Source organism: Adiantum capillus-veneris, chromosome 18 (assembly GCF_014529385.1).
Source record: "Adiantum capillus-veneris isolate H3 chromosome 18, ASM1452938v2, whole genome shotgun sequence".
NCBI classification, from domain to species: Eukaryota; Viridiplantae; Streptophyta; class Polypodiopsida; order Polypodiales; family Pteridaceae; genus Adiantum; species Adiantum capillus-veneris.
The window spans coordinates 27,161,104-27,180,527 of NC_140948.1; the positions used below are offsets into that span (position 1 = coordinate 27,161,104).

At 46.8% G+C, this 19,424-nt stretch overlaps 1 protein-coding gene across 5 annotated transcripts in view; it reads right to left on the bottom strand.

Moving 5' to 3' along the window:
* LOC147435387 (uncharacterized) overlaps nucleotides 1-19,424 on the bottom strand; it is a 216,382-nt gene that overhangs the window by 112,782 nt on the left and 84,176 nt on the right. For all 5 annotated transcript variants that reach the window (XM_086488465.1, XM_086488462.1, XM_086488461.1 and 2 more), the window contains exon 15: nucleotides 11,701-11,797. In XM_086488465.1, coding sequence (XP_086344591.1) covers nucleotides 11,701-11,797 — 97 coding nt within the window. The remainder of the gene's footprint in view (nucleotides 1-11,700; nucleotides 11,798-19,424) is intronic.

The following is a 19,424-nucleotide window of genomic DNA, read 5'->3' on the forward strand; positions in this document are numbered from 1 at the left end:
TTTGGTCTGATTGATCTCGAATACACATGGTTGCAATAGGGGTTAGTCAATCGGACATCGATGAGGTCCCAATTGGACCTAGATGCGATTGCTAGCTACATTGCCGATAAATCATGGTCTAAGATTGAATGTTGAATGTCATGTGATGTCCTGTGATGTCTAGTGATGTCCTGTGATATCGTGTGATGTGACTGACTCTCGATTTGGTACATGTGCTAGATGTGTGTTCCTAGTTCGTAGGTACTAACAGTCAGTGTCTGCTAAGATGGTTTATGGCTTTTGTCGGTTTTGCAGGCATAATCGCGGTTGATTACAATGCTTTCAAGAGGGGGGTATGTCACAAAGTGATGACGTGGCCACCGACAGCAGAAACCCTAATTTCTGCCAGAAACCATAATTTCCTGCAAACCCTAATTTCTGCCAAAAAACCCTAATTTTCAGAAACCCTAACTCTAACTGCTGGCTGGAAACCCTAATCTGGCGGCTGATATGCCACGTGGCAACAGTGTACGGATTTCCGGGATTTGCGGAGGTGAAAAGTATCAGCATGGGCGACCCAATTCCTTGCTTTTTCTTTACACCTTGGCGAGAGAGAGAGAGAGAGAGAGAGAGAGAGAGAGAGAGAGAGAGAGAGAGAGAGAGAGAGATTAATTGCTTTATTTTTGAAAGCCCTATAGGGATTTGAGAGAGAGAATTTTTGCTTTTGTTCTGAAGCTTTTGGGACTCTGCTTTTGGGCATCCCTTGTAACCTTTACATTAGTGGTTTAGGGCTCACCTCTCAAAGCATCTGGACGCAGAGTCTGAGAGTGAAACCCTAACCGCTCTTTGTACTTTGTCATTGATTTAATACCTAAATAAATACCGAAAGGGGCGCCAGTCTTTCGGGCCAATATCTCTAGGCACGGAACTCCGCCGGGCCAATGCAAATCTATTGTGATCTGTGAATTGTTTTGAAGTGGTTATTTGGTGCTATCGCAATTGATTCTTGACTTGGAGTGTCCAAGTCTGTTACAGTCTCCCCATTTCCTTGTGTGTTTTACCCTACCCTCCATGCCTTTGTATGAGTAGCCTCACTACCCATCATGTGGAAAAGTTCTTTGACTTTCCCTTCCACATCATCTCGGTCTTTTAGACCGGCTACTCGTACATGCAAAGCTCTAGTCTTCCTTCGTTGCTCTTCTTCTAAATTCATGTTGATGATTGTAGGAGTGCGGATAGATGTGCCCTTTCCCTTGCTTAGCGACTTCTATCCATTTCTCAGCCTCATCGGCCTTCTTCTATCTTCGTGATCACCTCCACCCATGAAGACGTCTATGCTTCCTCTTTGATCATTTGTACCTGTTCCTTGATGACCTTGATTTCCTCTATCACCGAGGGATGGAATTCACCTTCCTCTAGCCCATTGCTTGCTCTATCACCAAGCTCTCGCTTGAGGGCTGAGACCTCTTCTTTGAGTGCTTGTGAATCCGCCTTAAGTGCTTGTATCTCTGCGTACAGGTCCTCTTTCTGCTTCTTCCATTGCGCGCCTTCGTTGAGGAACGTTTGAAGAAGGTTGGCCTTCTCCTTCCACCATCCTTCCATCTATGCTTTCCCCCTTTCCACTTGTGTCATCCGCTTGTTTGTAAGCATGAAGGTTGCCTTCGTACGGGACTTGCAAACTCGTGAAGCGCTCATGATCTCCATCATAGCAGCCCCCGCAATCCACCTTGGCAACTGAGTTGGTTACTTGCCTATAGTAACTCCTTGTGGCAAGGCACCTCCGGGGCTAATTTTGATGGCCAATAAGGCTGATTTCTGGCTGCTATCCAGCCCTCTGTAAAACGCAGGAACAGGCTGAGAACTAAGAGTTCTCCACGATGGATTCAGAAGAAGAGAATGGGGCTGATAGAGGATCACCTTGGCAGCCTTGGGGCAGCTAGCAAACAGCACCAAAGTCTGTAGGGAAACTGCTGCAGCAGCGATGTGCAACACCTCAGCAGGTGGTCAGGCCAGGTGTGTAGTAGCCCAGTGCGTCAGTTAGGGGGCAGGTAGTGCGCGCAGAGAGCATGAGACATCAGGCGTGCAGCATGGCGCAAGGGCCGCAGGCACGCAGCAGGTAGCAAGGGGCAGCAAGTAGCGCGCAGCGGGAGCCCAGCAGGTCACACAGAAAAAGAGAGAGAGAGAAATGAAATGAAATGTTATATTAACGTCTTCAAAGGGCCAAAATGACCTATGAGACCAATCTGTTACAAAATGGTGAATCTAATACCATGTCTCGGTACAAAAGAACTAGTTACTACTACTAGAATTCATCCTCATCTGCACTCTGGATATTGAGAGAGTATGGCTCGAATCCTCTGCTGTAGTCTCCGTCGATGATGTGTAGCCCCTCTCCTCAATCATGGCCGTTTGAATCTCCGTAGCTCCAGTGCTCGGTCGATAAGAGTGCCGGTAGTGGCCGAATGAGTGTGGGCCGAGCTCTGCAATGATGACTGCTTCTCTTGTTGTCCCATATCTAGTGAAAAGAAATCTGTAATCTGTCTCTGGGACTGTCTCTCTCTATCTCTTCCCAGTAGAGTGTCTCTATATCTGTGTAACTCAAGTAGATATAGCCCAAGACATCTCTGATCCTCATAACTCATGACCCTAGAGAAAGGACAGAAACCCTCTCTGAATAAGCAATGGAAACGGCCCCGCATCTCATAGTACATTGTGCATAGACATATGTAATGTAGCTCTGTCTCTGGCTCTAACTGGCATAAGCGGCATATCCTGCTGTCTGCAGGTATCCCTCTAAATCTACCAGTCTAAATCTCTAGCTGATGTGAGGATGTGCTTATCTGACCAATGGCACACCGCAAACCATGAGACATATGTGTGTCCATGTAGCTGGGTCGAATCACAAACCCATCTCCTGTGAGGTGGAGAAGATGCTCTCTATAGAAATCCATCTTCGTGCACACTATCCATGTCCTCTTGGTACGCAGTTGGATCAGGTCCTAACGAATGAGTCTAGTAATCTCCACCCCTGTAAGAGACATCGAGGGTGCCTGAAGACGGTACTGGAAAGGGGGCAGCCTGTCCATGGTGAAACCATGCGTCTGAAACCATGATGTCATCTGTGCATACCAGCAAGAAGTGTCCCCTTGAAGAGCTAACTGTCTGGAAGACTCAAGGGCCAGTCTAGCATATAGGTCTCTAGTAGTATCCCACAAGCTGTGCACAAAGAAGACTGATCTGGTAAGCGCCTCAATCTCCATAAGAGGGGCAGCTAGCTCTGCTCGAATGATAGCGTGGGGTATGAAGGCCTTGGCTTTGATCAGTCGAGAGATTATAGATACCAGTGGCCTCTCCATATGTCTCCAACCATCTTGGCCAACAGAAGGTCCCCATGTCCGCACCCCATACAACATAGCTGAGGCGACTAAGGTATCAAACAGCCATAACTTTGTACGAGGTTCTTGGAACTGAACCTACAAACACAACCTCTCCAAGCCTCCCAAGGCCGCAAGAGCTCTAGTCAGTCTAGTCTCTGCTGCTCTCCTCAAAGAAAACCTCGGCCCAGTGAAGACAACCCCAAGGTAATTGTATGCATCTGTATACTCTACAATCTCTTGACCATATGTGAAAGTCGATGGTGATATCCTGATCCACTGTGGTGTGGTGTTAAACACCATAACCTTGGTTTTACCAAGGTTTACAGATAATCCAGTTGGGCACCTCTATCACCCTCTCTGTCAATGTAATCAAACACCTCATCAACATACATACCAGATAGATTAGGAGACAATGGGCAACTCTGTTTCACCCCAATGGTGGAGTGAACATGTCCCCTCCGGAGTGCGTACATGTCCCATCACTGATCTGTATAGAGCCATAATCCCCCAAATCAACAATATGGGCACCTCCATCTCCTACAGTCTGCACATCAATCGAGCTCTCGGTACCATGTCAAATGCTTTGCGGAAATCCACAAAGCTACAATAAATTTGTCTCCCATGTGACCTACCGTCCTCAATGATGGCTCTGAGTGTCAGAATATGATCAAGAGTGGAGAAACCCCTCCTGAAACCGGCTTGGCCCTTTGCTCGTACACCCTCACCCTCTGCCCAAATACTCAACTATTGCTCAAGAATGGATGCATACAACCGTGCCAATGTGTGCCCAACCATAATAGTGCGGTAATTCCCAGGCTTTGTAGGATCACCTGCTTTGAAGAGAGAGAAATGAAATGAAATGAAATGTTATATTAACGTCTTCAAAAGGCCAAAGTGACCTATGAGACCAGAAAGTTACAATGTGGTGGATCTGATACAAAGTCAGAGTAACAAGATGACAAAATCACAGCAATGACAAAATGAGAAAATAAAATACTATGGAATCCTCAAGTGCTAGGTGTGAACTAAGCAGCTAACTGTTTAGCTGGGATAGCTAGATCACAGGAGATCCAGCATCGGTCGCTGGCGGATCTCATCAATCTCCTCCAAGGTCAGTAGTCTGATCGGGCGTCGTGCATGTCGAGCCAAAGTGATCCGAATCCTCTGATGCAGCCTCCATCGATGCTGTGTAGTCCTCTCCTCCATGGTTAGTAGTCTGACCGGGCGTCGTGCATGCTTGGCCAAAGTGATCCGAATCCTCTGATGCAGCCTCCGTCAATGCTGTGTAGTCCTCCGCAATCGTGGGCGTCTGGATCTCCCCAGCTCAATCGCTCGGTCGATCAGTGTGCCTCTGGTGTGAGACCAAATGTGAGCTCTGCTGTGGTAGTAGCTCCGCGGCTGTCGAGTGTCTGCTCTAAAGAAATCTGTGATCCGTCTCTGAGACTGGCTAGCCTCTTCTCTCATCAGGCTCTCTCTATGTCTGCGCAGCTGAAGCAAAAACACACCCAAGCATCTCTGATCCTCGTACCCCATGACTCTGGAGAGTGGTCCAAAACCCTCTCTGAACAAGCAGTCGAAGCGGCCTCGTATCTCGTAGTAGATGGGGCAGTGGCATGTGTAGTGCAACTCTGTCTCAGGCTCCATGTCACACAAGGGGTATGTCTTGGCCTCTGTTGGTACTCCGCTGTATCTCCCAGTCTCAATCCGCAGCTGGTGTGAAGATGTGTGTATCTGGCCAATAGCACATCGTATCCCATGAGACAAGTCGGTGTCCATGTACCTGGGTCTTGTCACAAAACCGTCCTCCGTAAGCTGGATAAGATGCTCTCTGTACAAAGCCATCTTCGTGCCCAACTCCTGTGCTGTCTATATCCATGTCCTCCTGGAGTCTAGCTAAGTCAAGTCATGGCGGGTGAGCCTGGTGATCTCGGACTGTGTAAGAGTGAGAGATGGTGCATCCAGTGAGTACTTGAAGGGTGACAATCTGTCTATGTTGAATCCATGCACCTAAAACCATGATGTCATCTCCCCATACTGGTGGGGTGAAGCAGGGCTGCCCGCTCTCTCCTACTCTATTCGTTATATATGTGGATGAGGTTTCTAACTACATTGAGAGCAATGATGATAGAGGTGCACAACTGGCAGGGACATGGATTCCACTATTGTTGTATGCTGATGATATTGTGTTGATCTTCAACTCTCCGGAAGGGATGCAATGTCGCGTGGATGCTTTGCATAGGTTTGCCCATGAAAGTGGTTTGTCTGTCAACATGGGTAAAATCAAGGTTATGGTGTTTAATACCACCCCACAGTGGATTAGAAGGTCAGCACTTACATTCACATACGGCCAGGAGATAGTGGAGTATACAGATGCTTACACTTACCTTGGAGTGGTTTTTAGCGGACCAACATTTTCATTGAGGAGAGCAGCAGAGACCAGATTGATTAGAGCCCATGAAGCATTGGTTAGATTGGAGAGGATGTGTTCGCAGGTTCAGTTTCAGGAGCCTCGGACAAAGCTCTGGCTCTTTGACACTCTAGTGGCTTCTTCATTGCTCTATGGAGCTGAGATATGGGGGCCTTCATTGGATCATCACGGGAGGTGGGTCGCACTGACAGATGGGGGGACATGGAGAAACCTCTGATCTCTATGATCTCGCCACTCATTAGAGCCAAGGCGTCAGTACCACGTGCCATCATCCAAGCAGAGCTAGCGGCCCCCCCACTAGTGGTTGAGGCGCTCACTAGATCAGTCTCCTTCATACACCGCATGTGGAAACTTCCCAGAGACAGATATGCCCGCCTTGCACTTGAGTCCTCTCTGTTGATAGACCTTCTGAGGTGCATACATGCCCCACTACTGTCCTGTATAATGCCATGATCCCCCAAATGAGCTCTGTGGGTACTCCCATCTCCTGTAGTCTGGGCATCAGTCTAGCTCTAGGTACTGCGTCAAATGCTTTGTGGAAGTCCACAAAGCTACAATAGATCCGTCTCCCGTGTGATTTGCCCTCCTCAATAATGGCTTTGAGTGTCAAGATATGGTCAAGAGTAGAAAATCCTCTCCTGAACCCTGCCTGCCCGGCTGCGCGTATCCTCTCCCTCTCTGCCCATCTACTGAGTTGTTGCTCAAGAATGGATGCGTACAACCGCGCCAATGTGTGTCCGATCATGATAGTGCGATAATTCCCAAGCTCCATAAGGTCTCCTGACTTGAAGATAGGTACAATAGTAGATAGGCTCCAAGTATCAGGCAAGCCTTCACACATGGCACGGTTAAACATAACTGCTTGAAGCTCTGCTAGTAGATATCTGGCATGCATGAAATGCTCAGCCTCTAAGCCATCATGATCATATACTCTCCCAATCCTCATCCTGTCAGTGGCCTTCTTCACCATCTCAACGAAGATGAAATGAAAGAGAGAGAGAGAGAGAGAGAGAGAGAGAGAGAGAGAGAGAGAGAGAGAGAGAGATGAAATGTTATATTAAATGTCTTCAAAAGGCCAAAATGACCTATGAGACCAAAGTGATACAATCCTTGTGGATCTAATCCAATGTCTAGGTACAAAAATAAAATGAAGTAAAGTGAAAGACTAAAACTAAAAGACTCAAATCGTTAGCCTCATCATCATCATCCATGCCCCAGGATGCCCGGCATCGGGCGTTGTCCGAGAAAGTATTGCATAGGTCGCTGAAGAGCTTCATCAATGTCCGCCTCTGTAAATAATCGTAGTTGGTGTCTCCCATGCCGTGCTAGAATGGTCCTGATTCTCTGGTGGAGCCTCCGTCGGTGTAGTGGTCGCCCCTGTAGACTAGCTCTCCCGAGCTCAGTGGCTCTGTCCACAAATATACCTCTGGTAGAAGTGGGCTCTGAAGTCTACTGCGAAGCACGCTCATCCGGTTGCTGAGTCCCTGCTCTAAAGAACTCAGTGATCTCCCTCTGTGAATGTCTCCTCAAGAGACTTTCCTTATGTCTGTGCAGCTCTAGCAAAAACAACCCGAGGCATCTCTGATCCTGATATTTCATGACTCTAGCCAACGGTCCAAAGCCCTCTCTAAATAGACAATGAAAGCGGCCTCGTATCTCGTAGTATACCGGACTGACAAATGTGATGTAACTCTGTCTCTCGATCTATATGACATAACTGGCATATACTGGCTTCTGCTAGTATTCTCCTAAATCTGCCACTCTCAATCTCTAGCTGATGCGATGATGTGCGCATCTGCTGACCAATAGCACATCGTATCCCATAGGATATACGAGTGTCCAGATAGGCCGGTCTAATCACAAATCCATCCTCTATTAGTTGGAGGAGATGCTCTCTGTAGAAATCCATCTTCGTGCCCAACTCTTGTACCGGCTGTATCCATGTGCTTCTGATATCTAGTTGAATCAAATCCTGAAGTCTAGTGGTCTCCACCCATGTGAGAGAAAAGGAGGGTGCATCCAAGGAGTATTGGAATGGAGGCAGTCTATCCATGCTGAAGCCGTGTGACTGAAACCATGATGTCATCTGCCCATACCAACATGCTGTGTCCCCTTGTAGTGCTAGCTGTCGAGATTGACTCAAGTGCTACCGAGCATATCTGTCTCTGGAAACGTCCCATAAATTATGCATGAAGGAGACTGATTTCGTAAGGGCCTCAACTACGAGAGGAGGGGCAGCTAGCTCAGCCCGAATAATCTCATGTGGCACTGAAGCCTTAGCCCGAATCATCCGAGAGATCATAGAGACTAGAGGCCTCTCCATACATCTCCATCCATCAGTGCTACCAGATCTACCCTGGTGCCTCTGGTGTTGTTATGTTGTTGGGGTTGCTCGGACTCCTCTGTCTGTGACTGAAAGAAATTTGTAATCTTCCACTGTTGCTGGATCTCTCTCATTGTGCCCCTCTTCAAGAGGTCCTCTCTGTGTCTGGTAAGTATAATCTCTGATCCTGGTATCTCATGACTCTAGAAAGTGGCCCAAAACCCTCTCTGAATAGACACTGAAAGCGGCCTCGTATCTCATAGTATACTGGGCAGTGACATATGTAATGTAGCTCTGTCTCTGGCTCTATCTGGCACACGTGACAAATCCTAAACTCAACGGGTACTCCTCTAAATCTACCTGTCTCGATCTGTAGCTGATGTGAGGATGTGCGTATCTAACCAATAGCACATCGGATCCTGTGGGATAGATGAGTGTCTATGTATCCTGGTTTGATCATAAAACCATCCTCCGTGAGTTGGAGAAGATGCTCTCTATAGAAAGTCATCTTCTTACCTAGCTCATGTGTAGGTTGTATCCATGTCCTCTTCGTATCCAGCTGAATCAAGTCCTGTCTGATGAGCCTAGTAATCTCTGCCCTAGTGAGGGAGATGGAGGGTGCATCCAGAGAGTACTGAAATGGGGGTGGCTGATCCATACTAAAGCCATGTAACTAAAACCAAGATGCCATCTCTGCATATCAACATGATATATCTCCCTGCAATGCTAGCTGTCGCGAAGATTCTAGTGCTAGTCGAGCATATCTGTCTCTAGGGAGAGCCCAAGTGCTATGCATAAATGAAACTGATCGAGTGAGTGCCTCCACTACCAATGGAGGAGCAGCGAGCTCCGCCCTAACAATGTCATGTGGTACTGAGGCCTTGGCCCTAATCATCCGACAAATCATACACACCAAGGGCTTCTCCATACATCTCCATCCATCAATACTGCCAACTCTGCTATGGTGATCAACTGAGGGGCCCCATATCTCCACTCCGTACAGCATGACCGAAGTGATCAAAGTGTCAAAGAGCCAAAGCTTTGTCCGAGGTTCTTGGAACTGAACCTACGAACATATCATCTCAAGTCTCCCCAATGCTGCATAGGCTCTACTCAATCGCGTATCTGTTGCACACCTCAAAATACTGGACCACTAAAAACCGCTCCAAGAGTGTATGTATCTGCCTACTCCACAGTCTCTCGACCATATGTAAAAGTGGGGGCATACCTCCTTACCCACTGTGCCGTGGTGTTAAACACCATCACCTTGGTCTTACCAAGGTTCACAGACAATCCACTGTCCCGTGCAAATCCATCCAATGCATCCAAATGACGTTGCATCCCCTCTAGAGAATCGGAGATCAACACAATATCATCAGCATATAATAGCAACGGAATCCATGTCCCTGCAAGCTGGGCACCTCTATCACCCTCTGTATGTACATAATCTGAAAACTCATCTACATATATCCCAAAGAGAGTCGGAGATAGGGGACAACCCTGCTTCACCCCAATGGTGGAGTGAACCATGTCGGACATGCCCTGAGTAGTGCGTACATGTCCTACCATTGTCCTGTATAAAGCTAAGATCCCCCAGATCAGCTCTGTGGGCACCCCCATGTCCTGCAATCTGCGAATGAGCCTGGCTCGTGGCACTGTATCAAAGGCTTTGCGAAAATCCACAAAGCTGAGTATGGCAAATACTTGACTGATATGGGAACTGCACATGGATTGGCCATTTTGAATGGCTTGCAGAGATTCCCTGCTGCTGGTGGTTTTACATGCTTTCCACACCAACATGGCGCTAGTACAATGGATTATGTTATGGCTCCGCCAGGACTCATTCCTTCCTTTGAGGATTTTGTGGTGGGAACTAGGCTGGTTGGGATAGCAGTCGATCATGCTATCTTGTCTTTCACTTTATCGTTCCAATTCAGCATAGCTCCATTGGGAGAGGCCTCCACACATACTCGGTATACCTTCACGAGGGAGACGGATCACGTGTACACTGATGAGATATACAGGCAGCTATGCACTCAGGTGCCAGGACGACCACTAGATGAGCTCACCCAGATTCTGACAGAGACGCTACATGATGCAACCTCAGAGGCATATCCACACAGCCAGCCCACACGCAGACGATCTGGGATGCCTCAGAACAGTTGGTATGATGAGGAGTGTAGAGAGATGAGGATCAGATTAGAGAGAGAGGTGCTCATGGGTACTTCATGGGTACTACTACACATAGACAGTCACGGATTATCTTCCGCCGCCTAGTGCGACGAAAGAAGAGGGCTTACCTATCCCAATTAGAGCGTGATCTGTACCAGTTATTTATGAGTCAGGACTCTAGTGAAGCATGGAGGCTTTCCAATGAGCACTCTCCACCGCCAGCCATCACTTCCACAGAGACATGGGGGGGATATGCTACATCTCTCTACACAGCATCAGGGTAGCCACCTTTGCCTGACCCTCCAGAGGCATGCCCAGAAACATGTACTTTCTTTAGTGCTAAGAGGGTAAGGAAAGCCATTGACAAGATGAAGACAGGAAGAGCACAGGACCATGATGGCATGGTAGCAGAGCACTTTATCCATGCCAGAGATATGCTTGCAGAGCCTCTTGCTATGATGTTTAATAGAGCCATGTATGAGGGTTTCCCTAAGACCTGCAGTATGTCCACTATCGTGCCTATCTTCAAGTCCGGAGATCCTCGGGAATTACCGAACCATCATGGTTGGTCACACTCTGGCTAGGCTATATGCATCAATTCTTGAGCACGAGCTGAGTGGATGGGCAGAGAGGGAGGGCATAAGGGCAGCAGGACAGGCAGGGTTCAGGAGAGACTTCTCCACGCTTGACCAGATTTTGACACTCTGAGCCATTATTGAGGAGGGTAGACACCATGGCAGGAGGATATATTGAGAGAGAGAGAGAGAGAGAGAGAGAGAGAGAGAGAGAGAGAGAGAGCTTCTTTGAGACCACAATTCAGTTGGCATGTTTTAGTACCACCTAAAAATTGACAGAACCGAAACAGTGTGGCACTCCTGTTGACATGCCTATAATGCTCACATGGCAGCAACCTGGAACATGGCCTGCTGATGGGGCAGTTGTCAGCTGGCAAGATAGAGAGAATGCTGACACGGCACTTTTGATGGTTCAGCAGGCCGATAATGTGGAAAAATCACCATGTTGCAGGCTGATCCTTGAAAAGCAGCAGAGCTACTGTCCACAAGTGAAAAAGCAGAAGGGCACACAAAAAGTGAGTCCCTGAACAGACTGGCGTGAGTTTAATTACGGAGACATGTCTACAAGCACATGGATTCCATTCCATATGAACACAAATGGCTCTGACTGGCCAAAACTCTGTCTGCTTTAGCTTATTAATTCTTGCTCATTTGTGTGCATGAAGAAAAGCAGCACCAAAGAAACCACAACAACACCTATTTTCACAACAGTTGTGGTATAGATTGTAGCCACCTTTTTTTCATTTGAATCACAAATTGCCCATCTTTTCTAAAATTATATACACTCTACTTGTTGGATGCAACAAGTCAGTAAAAAAGATATGATACTTATTAAATGAGGATAACCTTCTCATTCTTGTCTACAAGGTCATGAAATTCTTGCTTGATCTTTTGAAGTCTTTTCTTCACCTCACTTCTATATTCTTGTAAAGCAACTGCGGACCTTCAAACCAAGAAGTAATGAATAATAAGCTCAAGAATTGCATCCCATTTCCAAAATCAAAGCTGAAGTTTCTATCTTTTAGTACAAATTCACTTATTACTATAGAACTACATTCACAAAATAAAGTAGAAGCTCAAGGAGAAGCCAAACCGAAGTACCAACAAGGTCATCCCAACAAACCTCAAGATAGAACTTGTAAACCGGTAAACCCCTCCTCCCTATTATGCAAAAAAACTACGGCATAAGTAAGATACTTTCAAAAAAAAGAGCAATTATTAGAGAGTTGAAGTCTTCGCATAGCACATAAATCTATCATAATGTCAAGAATGACAGCATGATGTGAGAGTGGCCCACTAACTCTCCCCGAGTGGCACTACGAACGAGACCTGTAGTGTAATGAGACACTTGCTATAGGTTACCCGCCACTCTCCCGCCCTCCCAGTGATGTGAGAGCTAGAAAGCTCAGGAAGAAAAAGGTCATGAATAGAGTAAAGGTCAAACAGCAGGTTCAGTAAGAGAGATTTTTATGTGAATAGTATGTAGTACATCAAGATGTCTCCTAAGCCCTTGCAGCGAGTCTTCAATAAGCACAATATCATCTCCATACAATAGAAGGGGTATCCAAGTGCCTGAGAGAGGGGCTCCTCTATCTCCTCCTCTTGCAATATAATCCAAAATCTCATCAATGTAGAGGCGAAACAATGTTAAGGAGAGTGGGCATCTCTGTTTCACCCCAATGGTGGAGAAGCTAGGTCCTGAGAGAACCTCTGATGTGTGCCTTTTACCCACCACTATCTCATAGTGTGCCATAATCCCCCATATGAGCTCCCTAGGCACATCCATGTCATGTAGTCGACGCATCAACCTAGCCCTCTGAATTGTGTCAAAAGCTTTACACAAGCAACAATATATCTGTTTCTTATGTGCTCTACCCTCCTTATAAGCACCCTCAGTGTGAGGATGTGATCAAGAGTGGAAAAGCCTCTCCTGAAACCTTCCTACTCCTGTGCTCGAGCCTCGAAGACCCTGTCGCTCTGCCCATCGACCTAGCTCATGCTTCAATATGGATGCATACAACTTGGCCAATGTATGACCAATCATGATAGTACGATAGCTAGTCAACAACGTTAGATCTCCTGATTTGAATATGGGCACAATGGTGTGTGTGCTCCAACTCTCTGGGAATCCCTCACACAGCTGTATTAAACATACAATCCAAAAGCTCCCATCAAACCTTTAGAGTGTAAAAGATGCTCAGCCACCAATCCATCATGATCCTGTGCTCTTCCCTTCTGTGCTCTTCCCTTGTGAATGGCTTTACAAACCATACTTGTTGTGGAAAATGTAGAAGTCTCTGAACAAGGCTCCGGTGGGTCTGGACTCTGGCATAGAAGGCTGGCCTGGCAGAGTGTACAAAGTACGGCTGCATATTGTTCTTATGTGTCGCGAGATGTGAAGGGTGTGATGGGAGAATGCTCTCTAAAAATTTTCCATGCCACTTTTGAGTCCTGATTCAAGAGAGGTTGGTATAGATGGTGATCAAACTGAACCAAGAAAGCTCTCTTCTTTTGGCGTATGAGACATCAAGAGAGTCTCTGAGCTTCTCTATGTGAAGTAGAACCCAAAGCCACCTCGCGCTGTAAGCGGGCTATCATCTCACACCACTCATCATCGTACCACCTATTTTGAGGCATGGTCCCACAATGGGCTTCATCATGTAGGCTGTAAGTGTGGGAAGGTTGTGGTTGCAGCTATGCAAAGAACCTCAGTAAGGTGCTGTGTAATCTCCGGAATGGTATCCAAGAAGCCTACAAACAAAGTACCCTGTAGATCTCCCCCATGTATACATGATTAGTCTCTCTACAAAAATAGCATCTTGGATATCAAGAGGCTGTCTTCAGCCTGATCAATAGTGTACTCAAAATCCACCGAGAATGCTACATAAGCATGATCAGCTACACCACCAATAGGTCTAGGAGAGATTGCAAGATCATGGATACATGAGATGAGTGCTATAGGAGCCAGTACATAATCCATAGTGCTAAAGCTAAGATCATGTCAACCATGCGGGGACACGGATACATGAGATGAGTGCTATAGGAGCCAGTACATAATCCATAGTGCTAAAGCTAAGACCATGTCCACCGTGCCAGGAATAAGTGCAGCTTGCAAAGAGAGGATATCCCACAAGGCCATTAAGTATAGCAAGTCCATGCAGAGTGCCCAACTAAAGAAGACACCTTCCATTACTCGGTTACTTTCTCCGTATCCTCAGAAGTCCGTTCCAATCCATCTCTCCTAGGTCAAGCTCACGTAGCATCTCCTTTGACTTGTCAAAGAAATATGACCAATAACAACCTGTCCTAGCATTGAAGTTTCCGAGTAAGATGACACCTCCCTCGCTTGAGAACTCCCAAAAATCCTCATTCAAGATCATGTATGGGGCTTTTCCCTTAGGTGAGTCAACAAACTTGGATGGACTAAGAGGAACATAGCATATAGCAATATACAATGCTCTGCAGCCCTCCATCCGCACTCTAGCCCACATGTATCTAGCCTGCTCGTTTCTCTGCACTACCTACATAAAGAGCGCAAACTCCTCTCTAAACAGCACTGAAGTCCTCTTGAACCTAGAGTAGGTATGCTCAATGCATGTCTTCTTTTTGTAGAGACTCCCATTTGTACCCTGTTACAATGGGAAGTGTCCTATCCGGGCTCTGATGCGTTTCTGTGTATAAAATGATCTCTCTCCCTCTAAAAGTATCCTCAAACATCCCAGCATCATATCTAAAAGCTCCATTGCAATGATACACAGCTAGCTTCAAAGAGGTCCCACAGGAGCAATAAACTCTTTCCTAGCTTCTATAGTCAAAAAACATACAATAAGAGCTCTAGCCTTCAAGCTTTCCACCAGTTCATTCCCATTGCCAGTTCTCCTCCCCACTCTCCAAGCGGCTGTGTGCATAGGTTTCTCAATGCCCATGAGCTTGCAAAGCTCTTGCACGTCTTCTTCTATGTTCTCCCTCCCCTTTAACCCAGTCACTCTCACATGAAATGAAATGAAATGCTATATTAACGTTTTCAAAAGGCCAAAATGACCTATGACACACACACACACACACACACACACACACACACACACACACTCTTTTTTTCTTGTAAATCTCATTTGATTAATTTACAAGTGGGAAACCTCCAAAATGATGGCTGGTTGCACACAGAGCTACAGCAGTTGGGAGTTGGCTGGTGCATAGTGGTCTCTCGGCCGCATGTGCAGCTTGTGGCCACCTTGTGGAGAGTCAACGTCATTGTCTTTGGGACTGTCCTTTGGCACAGCAGGTGTGGCTTCGTGTTCTTCGGCTGATGCCTGCTCTTTCCACGGCTCCGCAGTACACTTGGGGGGCAGCGGCTTGGTCCACTCTCACGGGCCCGGCACTTCAGTTTGAGCTATCTTCCACCAACAGGATGGTAGTGATGCAAGGGGGGCGACCTACACTCCAGCCTGCCACAGAGCTTACTCCACAGGAGTGGTGCAGTGAGAGAGAGGAGTGCTGGGAGCTCATCAGTGGCCTGACACTCTGGTTCATCTGGCAGGCCCGCTGTTTCCGCATCTTTGAGGCTCGCCCTGCACCACCAGCAAAGACTATTCGCAATCTTTGGCTAGAGCTGATCCACACTCTCAGAGGACAGCTCGAGAGACTCCAGGGTAGCTCCGACCGCATGCGGGAGCGTAGAGAGGCCTTCTTTGGACTCTGGCGTCCTGGGCCTTTTTTCACCATGGTCCAGGGTGTACCCAGATGGCACTACCGTCCACCTGTGTGGCTTTTCCCTCCTCCCATTTCTTGATTTAGCCTCATTGTACATATGCTGTTTTTTCATTGGGAGAGTCTCCCCTTCATGGTTGTTGTAGCCCTCTCTTGAAGAGGTGTTGTAGCCCTGTGGGCAGTTTCATTAACTAATAGAAGGATCTTTTTCTCAGAAAAAAAAATGATCAAATACAAGGGGAAGAACACAGCAGTGTTCTGCGATGCAAAATCGCTAAAAGCAAACATAGATAAGTTGCAAGATTTCCAAGGATATGTCCCCGGTGTCAAAGGCAAAGTGTAACGATTGCCTCAGGAATCTTGAACGATGGAAAAGGATCCGCCTCATGTCGGTGAAACATGCGGAGATTGCGATGGTGCCACAGAGACCACATCGACCAAAATCTGACCCACGCGAAGAAGATGGCAAAACGTAGGTGGGAAGTCGGAAGAATGCCAAAAAGCTAGAATTGTTTGTGGAAAACCGCCGAGGGAAATCGAAGATGCATACAAGCAGAAACGCGGCGAAGGATTGCCCTGGTGCAGCGACAATCCCAAAGCAGATGTCCACATTCTCATCGGCAGCGGAGCAATTGACACGACGACGGGAGCTTATGTGACGCGCTGCAAGGAGAGTTCCAACCGAAAGAACTCCCAACAAACAACGCCAAAGAAACAGACGCTCCTTAAGAGGCAAGCAAGACTCCCAAATTGCAGTAAGAGCCTGTCCCCACCATCGTTCATATTTGTGCAAATCCCAGAGCGCATTAGAGTGATCAGCCAGCCAAGAGTCTTGCACAAGAGAAGCATAGATATGTCGAGTAGAAATCGCCTCCACAGGAGTGTCCCATATATTCCAATCCTGCATATGACATGCACCTAGAAGCAGAGTAATAGGGAGGAAATCAGCCAATATATGCTGAAGCAGGCTCCAAATCGGACGATAATGCATGCCCAACCCAAAGCGTGCCGCTACCTGAGAAAAAGTAAGCAAATTCCCAGATCTTACACACTTTTTTTGTAAATCTGCTTTGATTAGTTTACAAGTGGGAAACCTCAAAGCGAGGAAAACCCACAAAAAGAAAGGGATACAAAACACGAAGCGCTATGAGGCTCCGAAGGTTAGAAACAATCAGAATAAATCCTATAGGTTTCAAGAGTGATGTCTCCAGCGTCATAGGCAAAATGCAATGCTTGACCAAGAGATAATTTGAAATAGGGAAAGGAGTCAACAAGAGTGCCCTGGAACATTAAGGAGTTCTTATGATGCCAGATGGCCCACATAGTCCTAAATCTGACCCAAGTGAAGAACACCGCAAACTGAGATTACTGTCACCGAAGCACCCCAAAAAGCCAAAATCGTCTGTGAAAAGAGCCGGAAGGAAAACGCAGCCGAAGAGAAGTCAACACTTGCCGAATGAAGGCTCTGGAGTGACGACAACACAACAGTAAGTGTGGCACAGTCTCGTCAGCTTCAAGGCATCTGGGGCAGCAGGAAGGCGCAATATGCCGAGCATGCAACACACTGCCAGCAGGTAGAGCTCCCACCAAGCATCGCCACAAAAAAACACGTTTCCTTCAAAGGCAGATGACTCTGCCAAATACGAGACAATGTGTGTTGCCACCACAAGGATGACTCGGAAAACGACCATAGCTGATTACCCCGATGCACAATCCATACATCAAACTGAATTATGGCATAGACGCTGGCAGCTGAGATGCAGTCCAATCTAGTAGTAGCCAGATTCCAATCAGAGAAGCGAGAATCTTCATCCAGAGGAGGAATGGGCAAATGAGCAGCAAGCATGTTTTGAATCTCCTGCCAGAGAGGAGAATAGGGAAGACCCAACTGAAAGCGGGAGACGGCATCAGCGAAAGAAAGAACATAACCCGAGTCATCAACCACCTGATGCACCTGACAAATTCCTTTTTGGGAAAGAAAATACGCTTGGCGAGGAGATCATTGAACCAAAATCGAAGCAAAAACCCTGCTCCAATGCAGACTCTCCAAGCGAAGAGAGTTACCCCCAGACGATTGTTGACCATCCCAAGCCAAATGCGAAGTGACAACCTTCCAATCAACAATTAGAGAAGAAGTAAAGGGACATCCAGGAATGTGTCCTTCAAGCTTCCCAAAAACAACATCCCAATAAGTAAGTTTCCAATGACCAAAAGAAGGGGTGACAATGTGCGCACATAAATGTGTGACCATGATAGCCCAGGGTTGCTGCTGCTCCATCAAAACTGGCAACAACATAGTTTTCCGAGCCAAAAGACGACCTCTCAAGTCCAAAATATTCAACCCTCCAAGCCGCTTGGGAGAAAACAGCTTGTTCATAGATAGAAGCCGAATGCGCCTCTTGGTAGACGAGGTCCGCCAAAAATGTTCTAAAATATTGGACATGAGAGACTGCAAGCGCAATCGAAGCCAGGATAACAAAGGCAAGTAAAACTGCACATAAGCCACAAGGATACATTGGACAATCCTGAGACGCACATGAAGTGGCCATGTGGACAATTTCCAATAATTCAACTTGGAATGTAGACGTTGGAGCACCCAATCCATTTTCTTCATAGCCGATACATTCCAACCCAGCGGATAACCCAAATGGCGAACCAAAACATGGGGAGGAACAATCTCCCCAGGCCACAATATCTTATGCCAGTCACACTCTTTCAGAGGCAATAGCTTGGATTTGCAAAAGTTAACTTTGAGACCTGCTGCCAATCCAAACAACTGAAGAGTATGCATAATCTGTTGTTCATCATCATAGTTATTACGAGGCATGAACAAAGAGTCATCCGCATAAGCCTGACCAGCAAACTGTCGACCAAAAGGTAAAGTAAGGCCATGTAGCCTACCAGTGGAGGTCAAGAAATCCAAATACATAAACAAGGGATGAGTAGCGATCGCATAAAGCAATGCACTCAAAGGGCAGCCCTGCCTTACCGACCCGTCCCAAAGGCCAAGATTCTATGAGAGAACCATCCAGCAAGCTTGCAGAAGTATTGTATGCATACAAGAAAAGCACGACACGGGATAGCCTAGGCCCAAGGCCCAAATGTCGCATGGTATCCGCAATGTAATCCCAAAGAACAGTATCAAATGCCTTTTCAATGTCAACTTGCATGACCAATACATCCTGTCGAGTATATTTTGCATATTCCATACCAATAATGACATTTGCGAGGTTATCAGTAATTTGACATCGCGGAATGAAGCCGTATTGAGATTGATGCAAGCCTTCATGCAGAAAGCATTTGAGTCGATTAGCAAGCATTTTTGCCATTAATTTATATACCACAGGCATAAGTGTAATAGGCCGCCAATGTGAAAATTCTTCACACAATGCATGCTTAGGGATCAGCTTGAGCAAACCTTCTTTCCAAGAGGAGGGTAATTCTTGTTGTTCCCAAGCTATATTCATCATGAACAATAGAGGCAACTTCAAATAATCCCAGAAAGACAAGAAGAATTCCACAGAGAGACCATCCCAACCAGGAGCTCTCCATCGACCCAAATCAAGCAAGCTGGCATACAATTCCGACTCAATGAAAACAGCTTCCAAGTCTTGAGCCTGCCGCATCGAGAGAATGGAAGTAACATGCAATAGAAACATGTGACGCGCTTGGCGAGCTTCTCTCGTGGGAGAAGAAGGGGCCTCAAAAATCTTGCCATAATGAGAGTGCAAGGCTAGTGCTAGCTGTCGAAAAGTGGAGGTCCACTCCCCTGACGGTAATTTAACTCTCTGTATAGCTTGAGACTGCCTCGAGTGATGCAAATGCTGAAATAATTTTTTAGAAGCACATCCTTTATCTACAAA